The sequence below is a fragment of the Equus caballus genome, chromosome 8 (assembly GCF_041296265.1).
Source record: "Equus caballus isolate H_3958 breed thoroughbred chromosome 8, TB-T2T, whole genome shotgun sequence".
In the NCBI taxonomy this organism is placed as follows: Eukaryota; Metazoa; Chordata; class Mammalia; order Perissodactyla; family Equidae; genus Equus; species Equus caballus.
The window spans coordinates 83,381,529-83,404,354 of record NC_091691.1 but is presented as its reverse complement, the minus strand read 5'-3'; the positions used below and the strand labels follow the sequence as shown (position 1 = coordinate 83,404,354).

The 22,826-nt window shown below is 40.1% G+C and overlaps 1 protein-coding gene across 1 annotated transcript; it reads left to right on the top strand.

The window, feature by feature from the left end:
• The first annotated feature begins 486 nt into the window (after window positions 1-486).
• On the top strand, window positions 487-22,394 carry NARS1 (asparaginyl-tRNA synthetase 1). Its single transcript, XM_001488219.7, has 15 exons — window positions 487-729; window positions 1,768-1,850; window positions 4,172-4,237; window positions 4,338-4,430; window positions 4,518-4,607; window positions 5,548-5,626; window positions 6,410-6,480; window positions 8,523-8,609; window positions 9,826-10,047; window positions 10,157-10,356; window positions 10,772-10,907; window positions 17,731-17,844; window positions 20,173-20,304; window positions 20,611-20,742; window positions 21,279-22,394. Exons 1-15 carry the CDS (start codon window positions 687-689, stop codon window positions 21,408-21,410), a joined length of 1,680 nt encoding a protein of 559 aa, XP_001488269.2. The 5' UTR covers window positions 487-686; the 3' UTR covers window positions 21,411-22,394.
• The last annotated feature ends 432 nt before the right edge of the window (window positions 22,395-22,826 follow it).

The window sequence follows — 22,826 nt, the reverse complement described above, 5'->3', positions numbered from 1 at the left end:
CAGTTCCTAGCCTAAGAAAAGATGCTTAATCCTTAAGGAAATGCCAACATTGGGAGGGGGAGGGAAGTTGCACCTTTATCTCAAGGGCCTTTGTTCTTGCCATAGGGAGTGTCTAAAGCAGATATACAATGCATGCTCAACCGCCATGGTCAGGCCCTTTTGGAAGAACAAAGTCAGGCCGAATTAGGTTTACACCAAATAGCTTCCTCATATACTCCAATATATCCTATTGCTTGCCATTTCTATTTGTCACATTTGATGATTACGTTAATTCCACCAGCATTTCGGCATCTGGGGATCTGGACAGATATCCTTGGTCTGGTTTCCAAGAGGGCCCTGGCGCGTCTACAGCTTGGGGGGGAATTGGAAGATTCAGCCCAGAATGTTAGGAAGGTAGAGACCGAAGGGAGCGGGAATCTCCCGGTCCTGGGAGTCCCAGGCAAGCGGCACCCCGGAATCCTGGGGGGCAGGTTACGGCGCCGGACCGGAAGTTACCTCTGCCCGGACTAAACATGGCGGCTGTAGCGACTCTCGCGCACGCCCTGTATCCTCCGGTAACCAATGGTGCCGCGACGCTCGGGTGACTCCCTAGGGCGATCTATGCGCGACGTTGTATGATGCAACTTCTGAGTCTAGGAAGTCGCTGGAGCACGTTGGGGTGACGAGGCGGCGGCGTTTTGCAGACGATGTCCTTGGAGGTGACCAGGGCGACCGCCGGGATGGTTCTAGGTGAGTGAGGCTTGGGGTCCACAGGTGTGCAAGTGGCGCGTGCTCCTGCCTGGACTAGGAACCTCGTTCTGGTTGAACGCAGCGCTTGTGGGTGCCTGGCCCGGAGTGGGCGCTCCACCACTGCTAATATGCAGAACCATGGGAGGGAGAGGGGAAGGGAGGGACCTGGATCACGCTGGGCCCGGACTCCTCTCGAGCGCCGCGGGTCCCAGGGCTGGGATGGCGGCAGCTGCAGGCCCTGCCCCGCTGCGAAAAGTCCCGTGATTCAGCTGAGACTTGGGCACTGTCAGACGTCAGGGTAGCCCCCAAATCTGTAACTCTCCAAAGTGATCGTTAGGAAAGGATTTTAGAATTCTAATTCTTTTTCGCAGATTCTCGTTTATATTGAGATTTCCTGGGAGACCATACGGTCGAAAAGGGGAAAAGGGAGACCTGGATGGATGTCACTGTTCAGACTTACTAGTTGTGAGGCTTTCTGCAGTTTGTTTAACCTCAGAGCTTCAGTTTCCGTTCAAGACCAGAGGAAACTGGCATTTATTTGACATCTGTGCACTGGCACTGGGGTATCCCATTTGTATGTCTAGTTTTATTTTGTCCTCATTACAGCCCTTCAAGATGGGTATTGTCTTCCTCATTTTATAGACAAAGAAATAAGCTCAGAAAAGTTAAGCGAATTCGCCTGGGTCATCCTGGCTTTTAAGGTAGGACATCCAAGATTCCAGTCTGGTCTGGCCAACCTCAAAGCCCTTCTTTATTGTTGGGGACTCAAGTAGATAGAAGCAATATTACAAATTAAAATGATCCAAGTTTATTTTGAGAAGCTAAATTTGTAACTAATATGTTTTTATGAGATGAATGTCACTGAAATATGGGAGTGGGAAAATAATTTTGATATAATTTATTTTGGACTGTGGCGATTTCTTACTGATCAGGTGCTTGGTCTGTTTACAAAGGTAAAGAACTGGATAAAGTAGTTGCTGTATGAGGTGACTGACAGTTATTGGCCAAATGAGTGACTTATTCTCATTTTGTAAATAGCGGAGCTGTATGTCTCGGATCGAGAGGGAAATGATGCTACAGGCGATGGAACCAAGGAAAAACCTTTTAAAACAGGTCTAAAGGTACTGTCTCTTCTCATTAGGAAAACGACTTTGCATTTATTAATGACTTATGTCGATTATTCTGTGATGTGGCAGTAATTTTATTTCAAGCACTAGGATTTGAAGAGATTTTTCAGAAGTGGGGAAGTAAGGAATGTACACAGAGATATAGCTTTAAGAGTATTGGACGATCTAAGTCTAAACTTATTTGAACCTTTTAAAAAGTTGTCATCTTTTCTTCGTTATCATGGGGCACTGCATCTTGGGATTTTTCTCTCCAGTGAGTTAGATGGCCAGTTTTTCAATTCTTGTAGAAATAAAAATCAGCTTCTCTCAGTCACGCTGAGCTCATGCCCACGTTTCTTTTAAATCAACTCCCAAGAGGCCTCTCGGAGAATTTACCACTAGCATCCAGGTGTGATCCTGAGCCTTGAGCCTCAAAGATTTGATTAATATCAGTACCCCAAGAACGGGCCCATTTCTCAGAGCAGGTGCTCAATAACTCATGAGTCTGGAGCTTGAAGCCAGAATGCGAATTTATTCATGTACTGTTATTTCTCAGGCCCTAGAATCCTCAAATGAGTTTACCACATTCTCTCTAAGCAGACTTAGATGGAAAGCCAAATACAGGTCCGAGGGGTTCTTTGAGAACATCAACTCAGAACATGAGTGTTAGGTAACTGATTGTGTCGCGTTAGGGTGTGGGCCCAGACATCGCTCTTAAAGTAGCCATGGGCTTGCCTTTTGCCTGCAGTGGCCACAGCTGCCACGTAAGGAGGATGGTGAAAGCGCCCTACTTTGACGGCACCAGGAAAAGAACTGCCCTGACACTCGTTTTTCTGTGTTTCCATGCCTGGCCGGTCCCCCTTTTTGTTAGCTGTGGTACAACATTTATTTAGGTTATAATCAAGTGTTCCTGTCCCGGGAGCATTCTCTCCTCTTTTAGGTCATTCTTAGAGTTATGCTTTGGTGTATGGGTTACACATGGGTCTTACTTTTTAACCCTTCCAGGGAAGTCTTTCTCTCATTGTGAGTTGCTGGGGTGATTCCTGTGACTCTCCAAAACTGACAACGATGTTTAGGTGAATGTTTGCGGAATGTCGCTGTTAGCAGAAGTGTTCCATTCTGATTTAGGGAATTACAGTTTGGGTATTTCAATTTCATATATATAATATAAAAGGAGGGCTCAGTAGAGAGTGTCAGGTAGTAAATTAATTCCTAATGATTTACAAACATCTCTGCAAAGTCTAATTGTTAAAAAGATGAATTCTCTTGGATATGTGTAAAAGATCCAAGCTCCTTCCTCTTCTGCATCAATTGCTGAGTTGGGACTAGTGTTAAAACAAGATGAAAAGTATTTTTCAGGTCTGGAAACTAGACCTTTTAGAAAAGGTCAGTTTTTGCAAGCTTCCGATCTTAATGACTGGAGAGAGTAATTTGTTACATTTCTTGATTGACTTGATCACTTGGGAAAAAATTTGAAGGAATATTTGAAGCAGTTAGTGAAACATCCATCTCTTACATACTTCCAACTATCTATTTTTTTTTTTTTTTTTAAAGATTTTATTTTTTCCTTTTTCTCCCCAAAGCCCCCCGGTACATAGTTGTGTATTCTTCGTTGTGGGTCCTTCTAGTTGTGGTATGTGGGACGCTGCCTCAGCGTGGTTTGATGAGCAGTGCCATGTCCGCGCCCAGGATTCGAACTAACGAAACACTGGGCCGCCTGCAGCGGAGCGCGCGAACTTAACCACTCGGCCACGGGGCCAGCCCCCCAACTATCTATTTTTTTAAAAAAAGAATGCAAACTATGAAATGTTAAATGCCACAGCAATACCTAAAGTGTCCCAGTGTTAGTGAAAAGAGGTATTCTGCGTACGGGAATTTTTCAAATTAAATGAAGCTTAGCTTTTTGTGTTCTTAACATTATTTTGTTGAAAGTTTGAAAAACATCTTCCTTGGTTTCTTAGTGGGGATTAACCATTTAGATGTGATCTGCAATTGGCTTTTGCTGTTAATGGCCAGCATACCTCCTGCTGGTCCCTACAGCCACTGAAAATCTGTTGCTTCTAGTCTGCTTATATGGAAAACTATACTGTGTAACCGAACTTGCTGGAATTGTTTGCGAAAGGACCTGAGGGCTTCTACTTTAAGCAAAATAGTACGTTTAACCAGTCATTCATTTTATCAACGTCGACGTTTGGCTATAGGGGTCATTCTGCTTTCTTCCTGGCTCTTGATTATGTTCTAGATGGTTGAAGTTGCCTCATAATTAAAGTGTTATTTTTTATTTCTAATATTGTACAGTGCTAAAGAAATTTTCTTTTTCTCCCTCCCCACCCAAGGCTTTGATGACAGTAGGCAAAGAACCGTTTCCTACCATTTATGTAGATTCACAAAAAGAAAATGAGGTAAGGTGAACCAAAAACTTTACAGATTTATATTTTGTGAATGAATGTTCATCAGAACGTAGAGGTCTTGAAAAAATTAAATATCTGTTTTTCTCTCTAGAGGTGGGATGTTATTTCTAAATCACAGATGAAGAACATTAGAAAAATTTGGCATAGGGAACAAATGAAGAGTGAATCCCGGGAAAAGAAAGAGGTGAACAATGAATTTGCCACTGTGAACAATTTTAAAGTCAGAACACGAGAAAACCATGTTAACAAATTGCTTTATTATCAAAATTAGGCAGAAGACAATTTGCGAAGAGAAAAGAACCTGGAAGAAGCAAAGAAGATCACCATTAAAAAGGATGCGAGTCTTCCAGAGCCGAAATGTGTGAGTGTGACATGTATCGTTTCACACGCTGTGGACTTGCCACGTCCCACCGTTATTTCTGTATCTGGGAGGCACACCGCGTGGTTTGTCCCTTTACTTGTTTACTGCTTTCTCTTTAGAAGGGATAAAGAGAAGTAACATTTGAGTTCTGAGGCTGATTCTTTTTGGGGTTCGTTTTATTATAAAGTTTAGTAATTGCGTGTTGAATGAATTCTGTCCCAACTAGAAGCCAGCAGACCTGGGATCCAGGCCTGGCTGTGCTGTGTGGTGTTGGTCAAGTGGTTTCACCCTCCCTAAGCATCTGTTTCCTCCTCAGAAAATGAGGAGGTCAAAATCCATGGTTTTCACGATTTTTTTAAGTCCCTGAAGAGTTTTGTGATTTTAGGAAATTCTGTATTTTTTCTAGAACAGAATGCTGGACTGTGAATGGACAGGGTTAGGTTTCGGATAGTTCTTACTGCTGACGAATTTCCGTATTATTCCCGCTTCCTTAGTGATGATGCTGTTTCCTTGGCTACATCTATCATCCCCTTCCTCTGCTCATCTCCTTTCTCCTTCATCCCCCAAACAACAAGCTCCCTTTGCTAATTCCACTCCCAGCATGTCGGAAGGGACCGCGAGGTCGGGGAGAGGGCTCCGTGTGGACTCCGGTTGTTGCTGTTGTGAATTCATTTATTCATTCGTTTCGTACGGCAATATCTGGAATTCTGGGTGTTTCTCATTGCCAGTTTTCCACTAAGAGAAAGAAGACTTAGATTTTTTTTAACTGCTCCGGTATAGTGACATGTTTTGGTTCCAACCTGCAGTAGAGTGACTCTCTGTAGTTTTGCACCCTTTGAGAATTTTTAACACTTTGCTGCCACCCTTCTAATATTAGTGAAAAAGTGGACATGTGATAAATGACTTGATTGGTCAAATATTATTTATTTCAACTCGACAGGTGAAGATTTGTGCATTAGAAGGATATAGAGGCCAGAGAGTAAAGGTGTTTGGCTGGGTCCACAGGCTGCGCAGGCAAGGTAAATGGCATAGCCCTCCTTTTCTCTGTTTTTAATTTTAAATATCCCTTGTCTTAGATGAAGAAGGACATAAAAACATTTACTTGGGGTTATTTGTGATTTTGGGTGCTGGCTTTTGAAAGGAGATAGTGATTTATATCCTAAATTTGTTCCTATTTAATATGGCTATTAAAAGCTGAAAAACTAGTTAAGTGCTGTTGAACTGTAAGCAGTCACACTGATCAGGAGGTATCCAGTAAATATTTGTCTAATTGAATTTAATTATTTAATGAACAGCAGAGGCTGTATTACAGGAAGTGAGAGCCTCATTCAAAGCTGATTTATAGCAGTAGTGTTGACTTTTATAATTAGTATATTTGCATTCTACTTCTCCCTCAATCCTGATGTTTTGCTTTCTCTTTTTATTATTTTGTTACATGTATTTTATTGTAAGTGGTTATCAAGTCCTTTGTAAAAAGAACTGGGCATAAATAAGAAAAAGAGTGATTCTGTGCGACAGTGCTTATGCGCCTCCCACTGTGTGCACAGGACCATGGTAGGCATCGTGGGGGAGTCAGCGGTGAGCAAGACCTAATGCCTCATCCCCCGGTGCTTCCTGTCTTACTTTTCCATTATCATGTGGATCGTGAGCATCACTTAGGATTTGAAAGTACAATGAAAAAGATAAACTGCTTTAGAAATACGGAATAGTAATGTTACCAGTGGACACTTCGGGGAAGGGGGCCATGGGAGGTTTAAGTGCCTTAAGAACCATCTGACTAAATTTCTTTTTCTCATTTTTAGGAAAGAATTTAATGTTTTTGGTGCTGCGGGATGGTACAGGGTATCTTCAGTGTGTCTTGTCAGATGATTTGGTAAATATTTTCTCTTATTTGTGGCTGAAAATTAGATTTTTTTCAGCATGTTCCTTTATTGTTAGTTTTGGGAATTTTGGGATCTGTATATGTATTTTAAGCCAGCCCTAGTGGTCTAGGGATTAAGATTTGGTGCTCTCACCACCATAGCCAGGGTTCGTTTCCCTGTCGGGGAACCGCACCACCCATCTGTCAGTTGTCATTCTGTGGTGGCTGCATGTTGCTGCGATGCTGAAAGCTATGCTGCTGGATTTCAAATACCAGCAGGGTCACTCGTGGTGGGCGGGATTCAGCAGAGCTACCAAACTAAGACACACTAGGAAGAAGGACCTGGCCAGCCACTTGTGAAAAAATTGGCCGTGAAAACCCTATGAATAATAGTGGAGCACTGCCTGATAAAACCCCAGAAGGTGAGAGGATGGTGCAAAAAGACTGGACAGGGTTCCGCTCTGCTGTCCACGGATAGGTGTGCAATACCTATTAACACAACTTCTAAATATCTAGTCGCTGGGAGTCGGAATCCTGTCACTGGCACTAACGACAACAGTATGTATTTTAAACTGTTATGGAAAATTTCCAACACAGGAAAAATGGAAGAGAATAAGAATCCTTGTGTGCTTGTCACCCAGCTTCAGTAATGTCTTAGGCAGTTTAGACTGCTATAACAAAGTACCAGAGACTGGCGGCTTATAAACAACGAATTTCTTTCTCACAGTTCTGGAGGAAGGACGTGTGAGGTCAGGGTGTCAGCATGGTCGAGTTCTAGTGAGCACCCCCTTCTAGGCTGTATCCTCACACAGCACAGAGCAGAGAGGGAAGCAAGCTCTCTGTGTGACTCTTATAAGGGCACTAATCCCATTCATGAGGGCTCCACCCTCATGATCTCACTGAATCCTAATTATTTCCCAAAGGCCTCAGCTCCTAATACTATCACATCGGAGGGTAGGGGGGGGACACAAATATTAAGGCCATAACAAGTAACAACTAATATGTGGCCAATTCTCGTTTACTGCTCCCCTCTCTTACCCTCCAGACTTTCATATAAATATACTTGCATATGCATCTCCAAGAAAAAATGTTTTTAATATAACCTCACTACCATTATCACACCCCCCCCCCAAAGTTAACACAACTTCTGAATATCTAGTCAAATTCTCCCAATAGATGCATGATGTCTTTTTATAGTTGGTTAGTTTGAATGAGGACCCAAACAAGATCTACATGTTCCATTTAGGTGAAGTATCTCTGAAATCTCTTTGAATCTATAACACTTCTCCCTTTTCGGTCTCCCTCTCTTTGCCATTTATTTGTTGGAAAAAACCTAGTCTTCTGTCCTGTGGAGCGTCTCACACTCTAGATTTGGTTGATTGCCTCCTGTAGTGTCATTTAACATGTCCTGTTTTCTCTGTATGTCTTAGAAGCTGGAGGTTGGGTCTGATCAGGTTTTTTTTTTTGCACAACTACGTTGTGGGCAAAGCTGTGTTCTTCCATCTGCATCTCGTCATGAAGCACATGATGTCCACTTGTCTTTCTATGATTAGTGGGTTCAGGTGTTGATAGCCTGATCCCTACATTATAAAGTTCCCCATCACTTTTCTTCTAATGATTTTATCAAGTATTGATGATCATAGTTTAGATGGACTCTGTGTGTTGTTTTAGCAGTCTGAATTTTTTTTTTTTTTGAGGAAGATTAGCCCTGAGCTAACTATTGCCAATCTTCCTCTTTTTGCTGAGGAAGACTGGCCCTGAGCTAACATCCGTGCCCATCTTCCTCTACTTTATATGTGGGACGCCTACCACAGCATAGCTTGTCAAGCTGTGCCATGTCCGCACCCGGGATCCGAACCAGCAAACCCTGTGCCGCCAAAGTGGAACATGTGAACTTAACTGCTGCACCAGCAGGCCAGCCCCAGCAGTCTGAATTTTAAAGAAAAGAAAAATGAACTTTCCAGATATCTTTAAGAGAAGTGAGCTAGTGTCATTTATGCATATGTATGTATGTAATATTCACATAACTAAATTAGAACTTGATCTTTTTGTAGTGTCAGTGTTACAATGGAGTAGTCTTGTCCACCGAGAGTAGTGTTGCAGTGTATGGAATGCTAAATCTTACCCCAAAGGGCAAGCAGGTGAGTGGATTGAGTTCCTCTCTGGGCGAATAGATGTTTGTTTGTTTTCCAAGGTCTTTATTTGTACTTTTGGTATTTGGCATATAAATATGCAAATGTGATGCACTTGCTAAATTTGGTATGCCTTTTCCTTTTCCAGTGAAATATATACACTGTGCAGATCATATGATATAACAAACTCAGGGATTTCAAACCTTATAGAATGTCTGAATAATCCTCATGGTCTATGATGTAGCTGCTTTGCTCTGGGTGTGTGAATAATTTTTCAACTAAGTGGAAGTAAAAACTTAACAATCTACCCAAAAAATTTCAGGAAAGAACAATAATATAAATCTGAAACTTTCTAAATAGAGTTTGAAAGCCTCTTTTTAAAAAAAGTTAAATATAGCTCTGATATTCAGACAGTTGTTTGTTCCCCAACAGACACATAACCTATACCAGTTATAGTTACTTGATGGTAATTATTGTTCAAATAACTACTGTGGTTCTGTTTGTTGGCTAGGAAAGAAAAAGAGACAAATGTGACACATTAACCACCAGAGGGAACCCCTAGAATCTACCTAATAGACTAGAACTATTGATAAAAGAGAGTTTCCCAGGATTCATCTAAGAGAACCTGTATTAAGAATGAATATCTGATTCAAGTTCATGGAATTTTCCTTGCAAGTAATGTGACTGCAAAATGGAGTGGTTGTCATGATGTTACTTGCTGTCCAGTGTTTAGCATCAGGATAATTATATATTCCATGATATATGGCTTCTAAAATGAATTGCTTTTAATAGGATTATTAGGGAGAATTCAATTTCATACTATATATCTGTTCCAAAGAGTAATAGCTTTTAGTAAAACCTTTGCATTTAAGGAGTTTTTCAGCGTGGGTAATAGTGTTATTTTAAATTATTGGGCAAAGGCTAGAAAGATATACCAAAATGTTAACAGTAGTTAGTAGTTACTGTGAGTTATAGCTTATTTTATTTTCTAGTTTGTGCTTTTCTATTTTTAAAAAATTGTGTGTGTGTATATTTACTCTGAAAGAAATATTAAATATATGAACATAAAAATGAATTACTGGGTCTTTGTTTTTAGAAGGGTAGGCTAATAATGACGAGGTTCTTAGAAGTATCAGCTTACCCAAAATTTTGACGTAAATTAAAATCTTTAATAATGTTAATTTTTTGTTTCCTTCTCCCTCCCACCCTCTTTTTAAAAATTTAGGCTCCTGGGGGCCATGAGCTGAGTTGTGACTTCTGGGAGCTGATCGGGTTGGCCCCTGCTGGAGGAGCTGATAACTTGATCAACGAAGAGTCTGATGTTGATGTCCAGCTCAACAACAGACACATGATGATCCGGGGAGAAAACATGTCCAAAATCCTAAAAGCACGTTGCATCGTCACCAGGTGCTTTAGAGATCACTTCTTTGACAGGGGGTACTGCGAGGTAAGCGCATGGTCATCACCTTTTGCAAGTGGTATCTTTTCCTATTTTTAGATCTGAATAGCGGTGCTCACGATAGGCCTTTATTTACTCCTTCTTTCCATTTGAACAGGTAACTCCTCCAACATTAGTACAGACACAGGTTGAAGGTGGTGCCACGCTCTTCAAGCTTAACTATTTTGGAGAAGAGGCATTTTTGACTCAGTCTTCTCAGTTGTACCTGGAGACCTGCATTCCAGCTCTGGGAGATGTTTTTTGTATTGCACAGTCATACAGGGCAGAACAGTCCAGAACGCGAAGGCACCTGGCTGAGTATGGAATTGTCTTTTTATTTTAATTGAAAACTTTTTTTTTTAAGAAAACTTGTTTAGAGAAGCAATCTTTATGTAGGCAAACGATGTCTATGTAATTGTGATCTATTAAGAGTATACATGAAGGGCAGTTGAATAAATTAATGGAAACCATGTCTGAAGCTTTGCCTCTTAGGCCATGGATCTAAGGTCTGTCCTTTCCCTTTGCCTTGACCCTTTGTGTGTTACGGAATAAACAAGAAGCCACCATTCAAGGGGGAGGGTAGAGGGTGGCCTAAAACTAGTTTGCAGAGTTGAGCGTTGGTTAGCAGGGTTGGAAGTTTGCCTTTCTGGACAGTTTCCCGATGTTAAATCCTTGCTTGAGAGAAATACAGCAGAGGAGAAGAGCAGCTCCGAGCTAGTGTCTTGTTCTTCAGGTACAGTCACGTGGAAGCAGAGTGCCCCTTCCTGACCTTTGAGGAGCTGCTGAACCGATTGGAGGACTTGGTTTGTGACGTGGTAGACAGAGTCTTGAAATCTCCTGCAGCAAGCATAGTGTATGACCTCAACCCGGTGGGTCTAGTGTTTTATGGAAATACAAAATCGTGATTCTGTTTTGGGAGGCAATGAAGTCTTTTTTTTTTTTTAATTATTTTTTTTATTGAGTTATTGATAGGTTACAATCTTGTGAAATTTCAATTGTACATTAATGTTTGTCAGTCATGTTGTAGGTGCACCACTTCACCCTTTGTGCCCACCCCCCACCCCACCTTTCCCCTGGTATCCACTAAACTGTTCTTGGTCCATAGTTTTAAATTCCTCATATGAGTGGAGTCATACACAGATTATCTTTCTCTCGCTGGCTTATTTCACTTAACATAATTCCCTCAAGGTCCATCCATGTTATTGCAAATGGAATGATTTTGTTCTGTTTTGCAGCTGAGTAGTATTCCATTGTATATATGTACCACATCTTCTTTATCCATTCGTCTGTTGCTGGGCACTTAGGTTGCTTCCACGTCTTGGCCATTGTAAACAGTGCTGCAATAAACATTGGGGTGCACAGGACTTTTGGGATTGCTGACTTCAGGCTCTTTGGATAAATACCCAGTAGTGGGATGGCTGGATCGTATGGTAGTTCTATTTTTAGTTTTTTGAGGAATCTCCATACTGTTTTCCATAGTGGCTGCACCAGTTTGCATTCCCACCAGCAGTGTATGAGGGTTCCTTTTTCTCCGCAACCTCTCCAACATTTGTTGCTATTAGTTTTAGATATTTTTGTCATTCTAACGGGTGTCAGGTGATATCTTAGTGTAGTTTTGATTTGCATTTCCCTGATGATCAGCGATGATGAGCATCTTTTCATGTGCCTATTGGCCATCAGTGTATCTTCTTTGGAGAAATGTCTGTTCATGTCTCCAGCCCATTTTTTGATTGGGTTGTTTGATGTTTTGTGGTTGAGTTGCGAGAGTTCTTTATATATTAAGGATATTAAGCCTTTGTCAGATATATGACTTGCAAATATTTTTTCCCAGTTAGTGGGTTGTTTTTTTGTTTCAATCCTGTTTTCATTTGCCTTGAAGAAGCTCTTTAATCTGATGAGGTCCCATTTGTTTATTCTTTCTATTGTTTCCCTTCTCTGAGAAGGCATGGTGTCCGAAAAGATCCTTTTAATACTGATGTCAGAGAGTGTACTGCCTGCGTTTTCTTCCAGAAGCCTTATGGTTTCAGGTCTCACCTTTAGGTCTTTGATCCATTTTGAGTTTATTTTGGTGAATGGTGAAAAAGAATGGTCAATTTTCATTCTTTTACATGTGGCTTTCCAGTTTTCCCAGCACCATTTGTTGAAAAGACTTTCTTTTCTCCATTTTATGCCCTCAGCTCCTTTGTCAAAGATAAGCTGTCCATAGATGTGTGGTTTTATTTCTGGGCTTTCAATTCTGTTCCATTGATCTGTCCACCTGTTTTTGTACCAGTACCATGCTGTTTTGATTACTGTAGCTTTGTAGTATGTTTTGAAGTCAGGGATTGTGATGCCTCCCGTTTTGTTCTTTTTTCTCAGGATTGCTTTAGAAATTCGGGGTCTTTTGTTGCCCCATATGAATTTTAGGATTCTTTGTTCTAATTCTGTAAAGAATGTCATTGGGATTCTGATTGGGATGGCATTGAATCTGTAGATTGTTTTAGGTAGAATGGACATTTTAACTATGTTTATTCTTCCAATCCATGTACATGGAATGTCTTTCCATCTCCTTATGTCATCATCCAATTCTCTCAAAAAAAGGCCTTGTAATTTTCATTATATAGGTCCTTTACTTCCTTAGTTAAATTTACCCCAAGGTATTTTATTCTTTTTGTTGCGATTGTGAATGGTATTGTATTCTTGAGTTCTTTTTCTGTTGGTTCATTACTGGAGTATAGAAATGCTACTGATTTATGCAAATTTATTTTATACCCTGCAACTTTGCTGTAGTTGTTGATTACTTCTAACAGTTTTCCAATGGATTCTTTGGGGTTTTCTATATATAAGATCATGTCGTCTGCAAACAGCGAGAGTTTCACTTCTTCCCTCCCTATTTGGATTCCTTTTATTCCTTTTTCTTGCCTGATTGCTCTGGCCAGGACCTCCAGTACTATGTTAAATAAGAGTGGTGATAGAGGGCATCCTTGTCTCGTTCCTGTTTTCAGGGGGATGGGGTTGAGTTTTTGCCCATTGAGTATGATGTTGGCTATGGGTTTGTCGTATATGGCCTTTATTATGTTGAGGTAGTTTCCTTCTATGCCCATTTTGTTCACAGTTTTTATCATAAATGGCTGTTGGATCTTGTCAAATGCCTTCTCTGCATCTATTGAGATGATCATGTGGTTTTTATTCCTCAGTTTGTTGATGTGGTGTATCACGTTGATTGATTTGCGGATGTTGAACCATCCCTGTGTCCCTGGTATGAATCCCACCTGATCCTGATGTATGATTCTTTTGATGAATTGCTGAATTCTGCTTGCCAAAATTTTGTTTAGAATTTTTGCATCTATGTTCATCAGTGATATTGGCCTGTAGTTCTCTTTTTTCGTGGTGTCCTTCTCAGGTTTTGGTATCAGCGTGATGTTGGCCTCATAGAATGTGTTAGGAAGTGTTCCATCTTCCCTAATTTTTTGGAATAGCTTGAAAAGGATGGGTATTAAATCCTCTCTAAAAGTTTGGTAGAATTCCCCAGGAAAGCCATCTGGTCCTGGGCTTTTATTCTTTGGGGTGTTTTTGATTGCTGTTTAAATCTCTTTCCTTGTGATTGGTCTGTTCAAATTGTCTGCCTCTTCTTGAGTGAGCTTTGGGAGACTGTAGGAGTCCAAGAATTTATCCATTTCCTCTAGGTTATCCATTCTGTTGGCATATAGTTTTTTGTAGTATTCTCTTATAATCTGCTGTATTTCTGCAGAGTCTGTTGTTATTTCTCCTCGCTCATTTCTGATTTTGTTTATTTGAGCTTTCTCCCTTTTTTCTTTGTAAGTCTGGCTAGTGGTTTGTCAATTTTATTTATCTTCTCAAAAAACCAGCTCTTTGTCTCATTGATCCTTTCTACTGCCTTTTTCGTTTCAATAGTATTTATTTCTGCTCTGATTTTTATTATTTCTCTCCTTCTGCTGACTTTGGGCTTCATTTGTTCTTTTTTCTCTAGTTCAGTTAGGTGTGCTTTAAGGTTGCTTATTTGGGATTTTTCTTGTTTGTTAAGATGTGCCTGTATTGCAATGAATTTTCCTCTTAATACAGCTTTTGCTGTATCCCATATGAGTTGGTATGGCATGCTATCATTTTCATTTGTTTCCAGGTATTTTTTTATTTCTTCTTTAATTTCTTCAGTGATCCATTGCTTGTTCAGTAGTGTGTTGTTTAGTCTCCACATCTTTGTGCCTTTGTCAGCTTTTTTCTTGCAATTAATTTCTAGCCTTATAGCACTATGATCTGAGAAGATGCTTGTTATTATTTCAATTTTTTTAAATTTGTAGAGGCTTGCCTTGTTTCCCAACATATGGTCTATCCTAGAGAATGTTCCATGTGCACTTGAGAAGAATGTGTATTCAGCTCCTTCAGGGTGGAGTGATCTATATATGTTTATTAAGTCCAATTGTTTTAGTTTTTCATTCAGCTCCACTATTTCCTTGTTGATTTTCTGTCTGGATGATCTGTCCATTGATGTGAGTGGGGTGTTGAGGTCCCCTACTATTATTGTGTTGTTTTTAACATCTTCCTTTAGGTCTGTTAATAGTTGCTTTATGAATCTTGGTGCTCCTGTGTTGGGTGCATAGATATTTATAAGCATTATTTCTTCTTGATGAAGTGTCCCTTTGATCATTATATATTGTCCCTCTGTGTCTCTCTTTACCTGTCTTATTTTGAAATCCACTTGGTCTGATATGAGAATTGCAACACCTGCCTTTTTTTCCTTGCTATTTGCTTGAAGTATTGTCCTCCACCCCTTCACCCTGAGTCTGTGTTTGTCCTTGGGGCTGAGGTGTGTTTCCTGGAGGCAACAAATTGTTGGATCTTGTTCTTTAATCCATTTTGCCACTCTGTGTTTTTTTATTGGAGAGTTCAATCCGTTCACATTGAGAGTGATTATTGATGCATGTGGACTTAATGCTGTCAATCTGTCGCTCATTATCTTGTTTTCCTGTGTTTCTTTTCCTGTGTGCTTTAGACTATCCATTTAATACTGCAATTTCTTATGCTGGGTTTGTTAGATTTTTCCTTATCTATGATTTGTGACTCTGTTCTGTACTTTATTTTAGTGTCTACCTTGAAGTTTGTATTTAGAATCTCGTGTATAATATAGTCTGTTCTCTGGTGGTCTCTTACTTACTCGACCAATACTGATTTAGACCCTTTGCTCTTCCCCTCCTAAATAATTATTTTCATTTTTTATTCCAACTCGTCTTATTAATTTGTAGTTAGAGTGCTAAGATCGTCCTTGTTTTGGTAGGTTCCTTATTTTTACCCTAATGCTATAGTTGAATATTTGCTATCCTGTTCTGCTTCTATCCATCGGTCTCCCTAGTCTGTGGCTTGTGTCCCCTTTCTCCCTTTTTTCTTTTTTCAAGTATGAGAGCCTTCTTGAGGATTTCTTATAATGGAGGGCTTTTAGTTACAAATTCCCTTAACTTTTGTTTGTCTGGAAAAGATTTAATTTCTCCCTCATATCTGAAGGAAATTCTTGCTGGATAGAGTATTCTTGGCTGAAGGTTTTTATCCTTTAAAGCTTTGAATATATCACTCCATTCTCTCCTAGCTTGTAGGGTTTCTGTAGAGAAATCCACTGACAGTCTGATAGGGGCTCCTTTATAGGTTATTCTCTTTTTTTTCCTTACTTCTCTGAGTATTCTCTCCTTATCATTCCTATTTGCCAACTTTACTACTATGTGCCTTGGGGTAGCTCTTTTTACATTGACAAATCTAGGAGATCTAAAACCCTCCTCTACACACATTTCTCCGTTGATCCCTAGATTTGGGAAGTTCTCTTCAGTAATTTCATTAAGCACACTTTCTGCTCCATTTTCCTTTTCCATATTCTCGGGAATTCCTATGATCCTTATGTTCTTATTCCTCATTGAATCCATTATCTCTCGGAGATTTTCCTCATTTTTTTTAATTCTTAGTTCTCTTTCTTCCTCTGTCTGGTGCCATTCAGCCTGTCTGTCCTCGATTATGCTAATTTTCTCCTCTATGTTGTCTACACGGGCACTCAGGGAATCCGTATTCTGTTTTAGCTGGTCCATTGTGTTTTTCATCTCAAGTAATTCTGTTTGATTCTTCTTTATGATTTCAATCTCTTTTGTGAAGTAACTCCAGAACTCGGCTTGTTTCTCTATCTTTCTCTCTACCTCATTGAGTTTTTTGATTATAGCTGCTCTGAATTCATTATCACTTAGTTTACCTAATTCCAAGTCCTCAGGACTTAATTCTGTGTTTTTATTGTTTTCCTTCTGGTCTGGGGCTTTTATAAATTGCTGGATGGTAGAGGAGCGGTTTTTTCTCGTGGTGGTAGAATTCAGTTGCGGTTACAGCCTGTCGCCACTAGATGGGGGTCGAGAGCGGCGTGTTAGCTCTCCGCCTTTGGGCAAGATGGCTGCGCCCACTGGCTTTGCCGTGGGGGGAGGGGCTGTTACTCACACTGGCCGGTCTGGGTTCAGATCCGTTCTGTTCTCTGGTCTCCCGAGGCCCTTGATTTATGGGGTCCCCGCGGACGGAAGCTTTACCCCGTCAGCGGGTCTCCACTGAACCAGCGGCAGGAGTCCTGGATGATCCCCCGGTCGCGCGGCCCCTCCCCCGCGCCTTCCCGACCTGCGCCGCAGCGATCGCAGACTCTAGGGGAGGGAGCGATGTTCTCTCCTACCGTTCCAGCGCCTCCGAAGGTGTAAAGCTAGGTTTATGATCTCCTCCTTCTTGGTATTGTAGGTCTCTAACGAGCTGGCATTATGTTTATTCTCTGAAATTCAGTTCTTCCCATCTTTTGTTGTATTTTGGAGGGGAGAGAATCCCGGGTCAGCTCACCCCGCCATTTTGCTCTGCCCTTTTTGGCAATGAAGTCTTCACCCTCAGTTTTTGTAGATGCGATAGCTCAGTGAGCTTTGAAATAAGTGACAAGTATACGTATATATTTTGAGATATAATAACATTATATTAGTTTCAGGTGTACAACATAATGATTTGATACATATTTATATTGCAAAATGATCACCACAGTAAGTCTAGTTAACATCCAACACCACACGTAGTTACAATTTTTTTCTTGTGATGCAGCCTTTTAAGATCTACTCTCTTAGCAACTTTCAAATTTACAGTACAGTATTAACTATAGTCACCATGCTGTACATTACATCCCCATGACTTAATTTTATAACTGGCATTTTGTGCCTTTTGACCACTTTGCCCGTTTCTGGGCTATTATTTTTTTTTATTTTTTTTTTTTAAAGATTTTATTTTTTTCCTTTTTCTCCCCAAAGCCCCCCAGTACATAGTTGTGTATTCTTCGTTGTGGGTTCTTCTAGTTGTGGCATGTGGGATGCCGCCTCAGCGTGGTCTGATGAGCAGTGCCATGTCCGCGCCCAGGATTCGAACTGACAAAACACTGGGCCGCCTGCAGCGGAGCGCGCGAACTTAACCACTCGGCCACGGGGCCAGCCCCTCTGGGCTATTATTTTGAAGAATAAAATTTGATACTAGTCATTGCTTATATTTCATAATATTTTAACTTATGTAGGAGGAGATTCATATATGTTTTCCATTTCCACATTGTTTTCCAGTCTGAAATAATATTTTACAGTAATAGTAAATAGTTTCTCTTAAAATGAGAATTTTAGTGTAAATGGTTTCTTTATTTACAGTTTTTCCTTTCTACTGTAGAACTTCAAGCCCCCCAAACGGCCTTTCAAACGGATGAACTATTCAGATGCTATTCTGTGGCTAAAAGAACACAACATAAAGAAAGAAGATGGAACTTTCTATGAATTCGGAGAGGTATGTATTCCTTTCTAATCATTGTTTCTAAGGTGACATTAACTAGTAATGGAGAAAGCACCTTCTTGTCAAATAAATAACAGAACCTTCTTCTTGGGGTCATCTGAGGATTCATTGAGTTAATAGACATAGAGTAAGCCTTGGAACAGTGCCTCTTCTGTAGTGTTCAATAAATATTAGCAAGTTCTTAGCCTTCACATCTCATCCTTTGTCTCTTTCTTCTTCTTCCATGATTAATCCATGGTCTTGATTTGGAAGCTCTAGTTGTAATTCTCTAGGATGGCAGGATGCTTCAGAAAGTTGTGAGCTTTGGAATTACAGGCAAAATGTTGGTATGTGTATATATTTGTTTTGTTTTTCTGGAGAAAGTATCTGGCTTTTCCAAAAAGGGTTCCTCCCCAAAAATCAGTGAATTAAAACTCTTTCATGTGGAGGAGATTCAAAGAAGATAGCCATTGGTTAAAAGGAAAAACCAAGAGAGGGGACCTTGATGGGGAAGGTGGCTGGTCCCCTAGTAAACTGAGCATGTGTCTGTTTTGCCTGGGATCAAACTCCTGGCATGCATTGGGGGTATAGATTGTTAACTTTCTTCTAAGCCCTTTTCCCTGTGCATTTAACCATTCCTCACATAGTATTTGCAAATCTAACTGTTTTACAGATGAAAGGTAACTGCTGCTAACTAGAGTTTTGTTTTGTTTTTAGAAGGAATTTACAGAGAGCACAAACAATATACTAGATCTATATAAATTACTCTTAGTATTTCCTGAATTCAGTTGATGATGTATAATAACAATTTTGTACTGAAAACTTGAGAACTACTGTTATCTAAGACTTAGCAAAGTAGTATGATTGAGTGGAAAGAATATAAGCTTTGAAGTAAGAAGGCCCCCAGGTGGGCTTAGCTCCCACCTTTGTCCTTATTGCTATATAACTGAAGGCCAGGGACTCCACTCTCTGGTTCCTTATCTCTACCTTGGAGGTAACATCCACTTTGCAAAGTTGTGAGGACTCAATGAGCTAAATGGCCAGCAGGGCGCATGGCGCATGGCGCAGGAAGCCCTCAATGCATGTCAGCATTTACTGTACACTGATGTCATCCCACACACATGAGGACGCTGGGGTAGATATATGGTCTTCAGACTTTGGAATGTGCAGTAAGACCCCTTTTCCTCTGCTTAATCTAATGCAGAACTCTAATATGTAAAGTAAATGAAAGCTGAGAGATCAAAGCTCTCCCACTCATCTCCCATTTCCTCTCTGTCCTCTAGAGGGCGCAGGGCTCCTGGGGCTAGAGCTTGAAAACAGCTGTGCCAAGTGACTGCTATGCTCCGTTTCAGTTCTTTTCTTTTTAAGATTTTATTTTTGCTTTTTCTCGCCAAAGCCCCCTGGTACATAGTTGTACATATTTTTTTTAGTTGTGGGTCCTTCTAGTTTTGGCACGTGGGGTGCCACCTCAGCGTGGCATGGTGAGCACTGCAAGGTCCACACCCAGGATTTGAACCGGCGAAACCCTGGGCTGCCAGAGCAGAGCGCGCGAGCTTGACCACTCGGCCACGGGGCCAGCCCCATCCGTTTCAGTTCTTACGTTAAACAAATCAATGAGTCTTTTCAATTCTCTCAGTCAGTTTTGACTGGGACAAGAGTTTTCAGTTTTAACTTGAATTTATGTGTGGTTTCCTGAAGAATGTTTTGAGAGAGGAACGGATTTACTTGATTCATCATCATCTAACATTTCTTGGCTAACTATTCCAGGTGTGGGTACACTTACAAATTTGACATTGATTATTTGTCTTATGACTGCGTCTTACCGCCATTGAAGGCACACAGATTTATTATAACAGGAAAGAAGTACAGATAACTGGAGCGTTTAAAGATTGGTGTTATTAACAACATGCTCTGAGTGTAGGTCACTGACGTTCTGGGGCATTCACTGATTATCCTGTGCCTTACAGGACTGAGTGGACCATGTTTGCTTCAGAGCTAGATAAAACTAGCCACCGAAAAAAATACCTGAGCAGTATCTAGACACAGTGATAATAGCTTGGGTGGTTATTTTGTTTTTCATTCCTCAAGCAGCAAGGCACTTGACAATATACTGTAGAATAGAGGCCGATCTTTTTACAGTTCTTAAAATAACTGCATGTGAGTTTTGTAATGCATTTGTTTTTGAAAGAAATTGTCCTTACGGCTGAATGCCTGGGTTGCGGGTAGGTGTGTATTCTCTACGCTGTGGCGTTCGTAAGAGGAGGGCTGCTCCTGGCTGAAGAGCTGCTTCTGTCTGGCTGCGTTTCGAGTTGTAGAGGTTAATGAAGTCTTGTTTAACCTCAGGATATCCCGGAAGCTCCGGAGAGACTGATGACAGACACCATTAATGAACCAATCTTGCTGTGTCGATTTCCTGTAGAGATCAAGTCCTTCTACATGCAGCGATGTCCTGAGGATTCCCGCCTCACCGAATCTGTCAGTTTGTGATCCAAATAGCATTAGTAATTTTGCTTTTTAAGGGGGTGGGGACTCACTGGAATAAGATATAGCTCACGGCAAATATTTCATTATAAATCTAGAATGATGATATTTGAAGAAGTCTTCTGATTGGGTTTAACATAGCTTGTTAAATTACAGAGTTTGAGTAATGTTTGAATTTTGCATGATCATAGTGCTCCTTTAGCTATTGGAGCTTAATTGTGGCTTTCTTTTAAGCTCTAGAGCAATGCCATGACTAATAGCCTGGTAGTAACTGTGCATTTTATTTCCTCGTTTTTAAAGGTTGACGTGTTGATGCCCAACGTTGGTGAGATTGTGGGAGGCTCAATGCGTATTTGGGATAGTGAGGAAATGCTAGCAGGTTATAAAAGGGAAGGAATTGACCCCACTCCCTATTACTGGTACACAGATCAGGTAAAAACAATTTTTTTTTTAACACTTTTTAAAGTTTTTTCATTGTAGTAGTTGTGTATAAATTGAAATTTTTAAAAGGAGAAAATTTAGGGTGGTACTCGGGCATTTGATGAATGACCTGTATTCAGATTCATGGTTATAATAATGTGGCATGTGAACATTGCTAGTTTTGTCTTTGGCCAATTATGTTAACTTCATTTGAAAACCTGTGTAACTGCTGGCCTTGTTCATTGCTACTGAGTTTTTAAAAATTTGTCATTAGATCCTACCAGTATCTAGCGCTATTTTTCATTTTCCTCTGATGAACAGAGGCATTGACTTAAAGTTTGAAATCTCTTCTTCCCAGGGTGGCACTTAATCCCTAGTTTGTTTTTCATACCAAATTATTTCTTCACACGTGGTCCATGAAGGTTTATAGATTAAGGGTTGAATTCTTAACCATGATAAACGAACTCGTTTCACAGTAGATCATTGTAACTGTTTTAGACAATTTAAAGTCAGCATTTATTCCTCTCTCTCCCTCTTTTTTTAAACAGCGAAAATATGGCACATGTCCTCATGGAGGGTATGGCTTGGGCTTGGAGCGATTCTTAACCTGGATCCTGAATAGGTACCACATCCGGGATGTTTGCTTATACCCTCGGTTTGTCCAGCGCTGCACGCCGTAAGGAAGTCCTCCTGAGCCATTAAAAGAATGCGGTTCATGAAAGGAACAGGCCATCTCTTTAAAAAAAACAAAAAGCCCAAATCTTCCCGTTTTTATCCTGCTGGAGTATATTCGTTTCTGTTTTCTCTTTTTGTTTTCTCTTGCTACTACCACAAAAAGTAACAAATCACTTGAATGTCGGGTGACATTGATGTTGTCATTTTAAGAAAAAATATCCACTACAAAGTTTGGGTTATATGTGACATATAACACAGCATTTTATCCAATGATAGGTTATAATCTTTGCATCGTTATGTACCATGTATATAATTAAACAGTTTTTAATTATGGTCTAAGACATTCCAGTAACTTAATCTTTATGTCCCTTTAAGTGTAACTGGAATTCTTAATTTATATCACTTTATTGTATCAAAATGAGTTAAAACAAACATCTTGGGGGACAATTGATGATATGGTGTAGAAATCTGCTAGAATTAGAACAGAGTATAATTCAGCAGTAGATACTGGAGTGAAATGAGGACAGTCTTTTGCATTAGTTACTAATCTTTTCTAAATCTATACACTGCTTCTAATTCTAAGGCATACGAATTGATATGGAAGAATTTGCAAAAATGGAATTGTTTTAAACAGTCTGAAGTAAGGGCAAATTTTTTCTTTTTGTACTTCAGTGAAGAGCATCCTTCCTAGCATTAGTGTAAGCTAAAGAGGCAGAGTGATCTTCCCTCCTTCCTCGTAGTTCCTAAGTAATTAAGAATAAAGAAGTTCCAAAAGAATTTGCAGCTAGAATCTTAATGACAACTGTAGTTGCTGTTTGAGTCACCCCACGCTGTGTCTTCAGATCTAATCTGTGCTACCTTATTAACTCTCAGCAGGCTTATTGAATGACTTCATTTCAGATTTGGTTAATTTCTCCCAAAAATGCATGTCATGTATTCTCAATAGGCTGTATTCCCAGCAATTAATAAAGAGACACACATAAAAACTCTTTGCTGCCTTAATTTTTTTAAAGCTGAACGTCTCTGTCTCCCACTAGTTCGTGTCTTTTGCATTTTTTTATCTTTTTATTTTTTATGATGTGTATATGTGAGATGAGATATTACTAAATTTAGTAGGTATCACTAAAATTACATGGTAATGAAAAAGAAGGATTTTTAAAAATTAGGTGTGGGTTCTAGTTACATCATTTTTGTAATCTTTTTTATGTTATTTTTGAACGCGTTAGATTATGTCCTGTTTTGCAGTTAAGTGAAATGACAGATGGAAATGGGGCATTTGTAGTATACTTAGCCTGTATCTTTAAATAAAAAATACTTGTAAGAATGTGAGTGAGCTCGAATTGGATTCAACTAAGCAATTCATTTGATCAGAATGTAGGTGAAGAGGTGAGACTCAGCTTAAATTTTAATTGTATAAATGG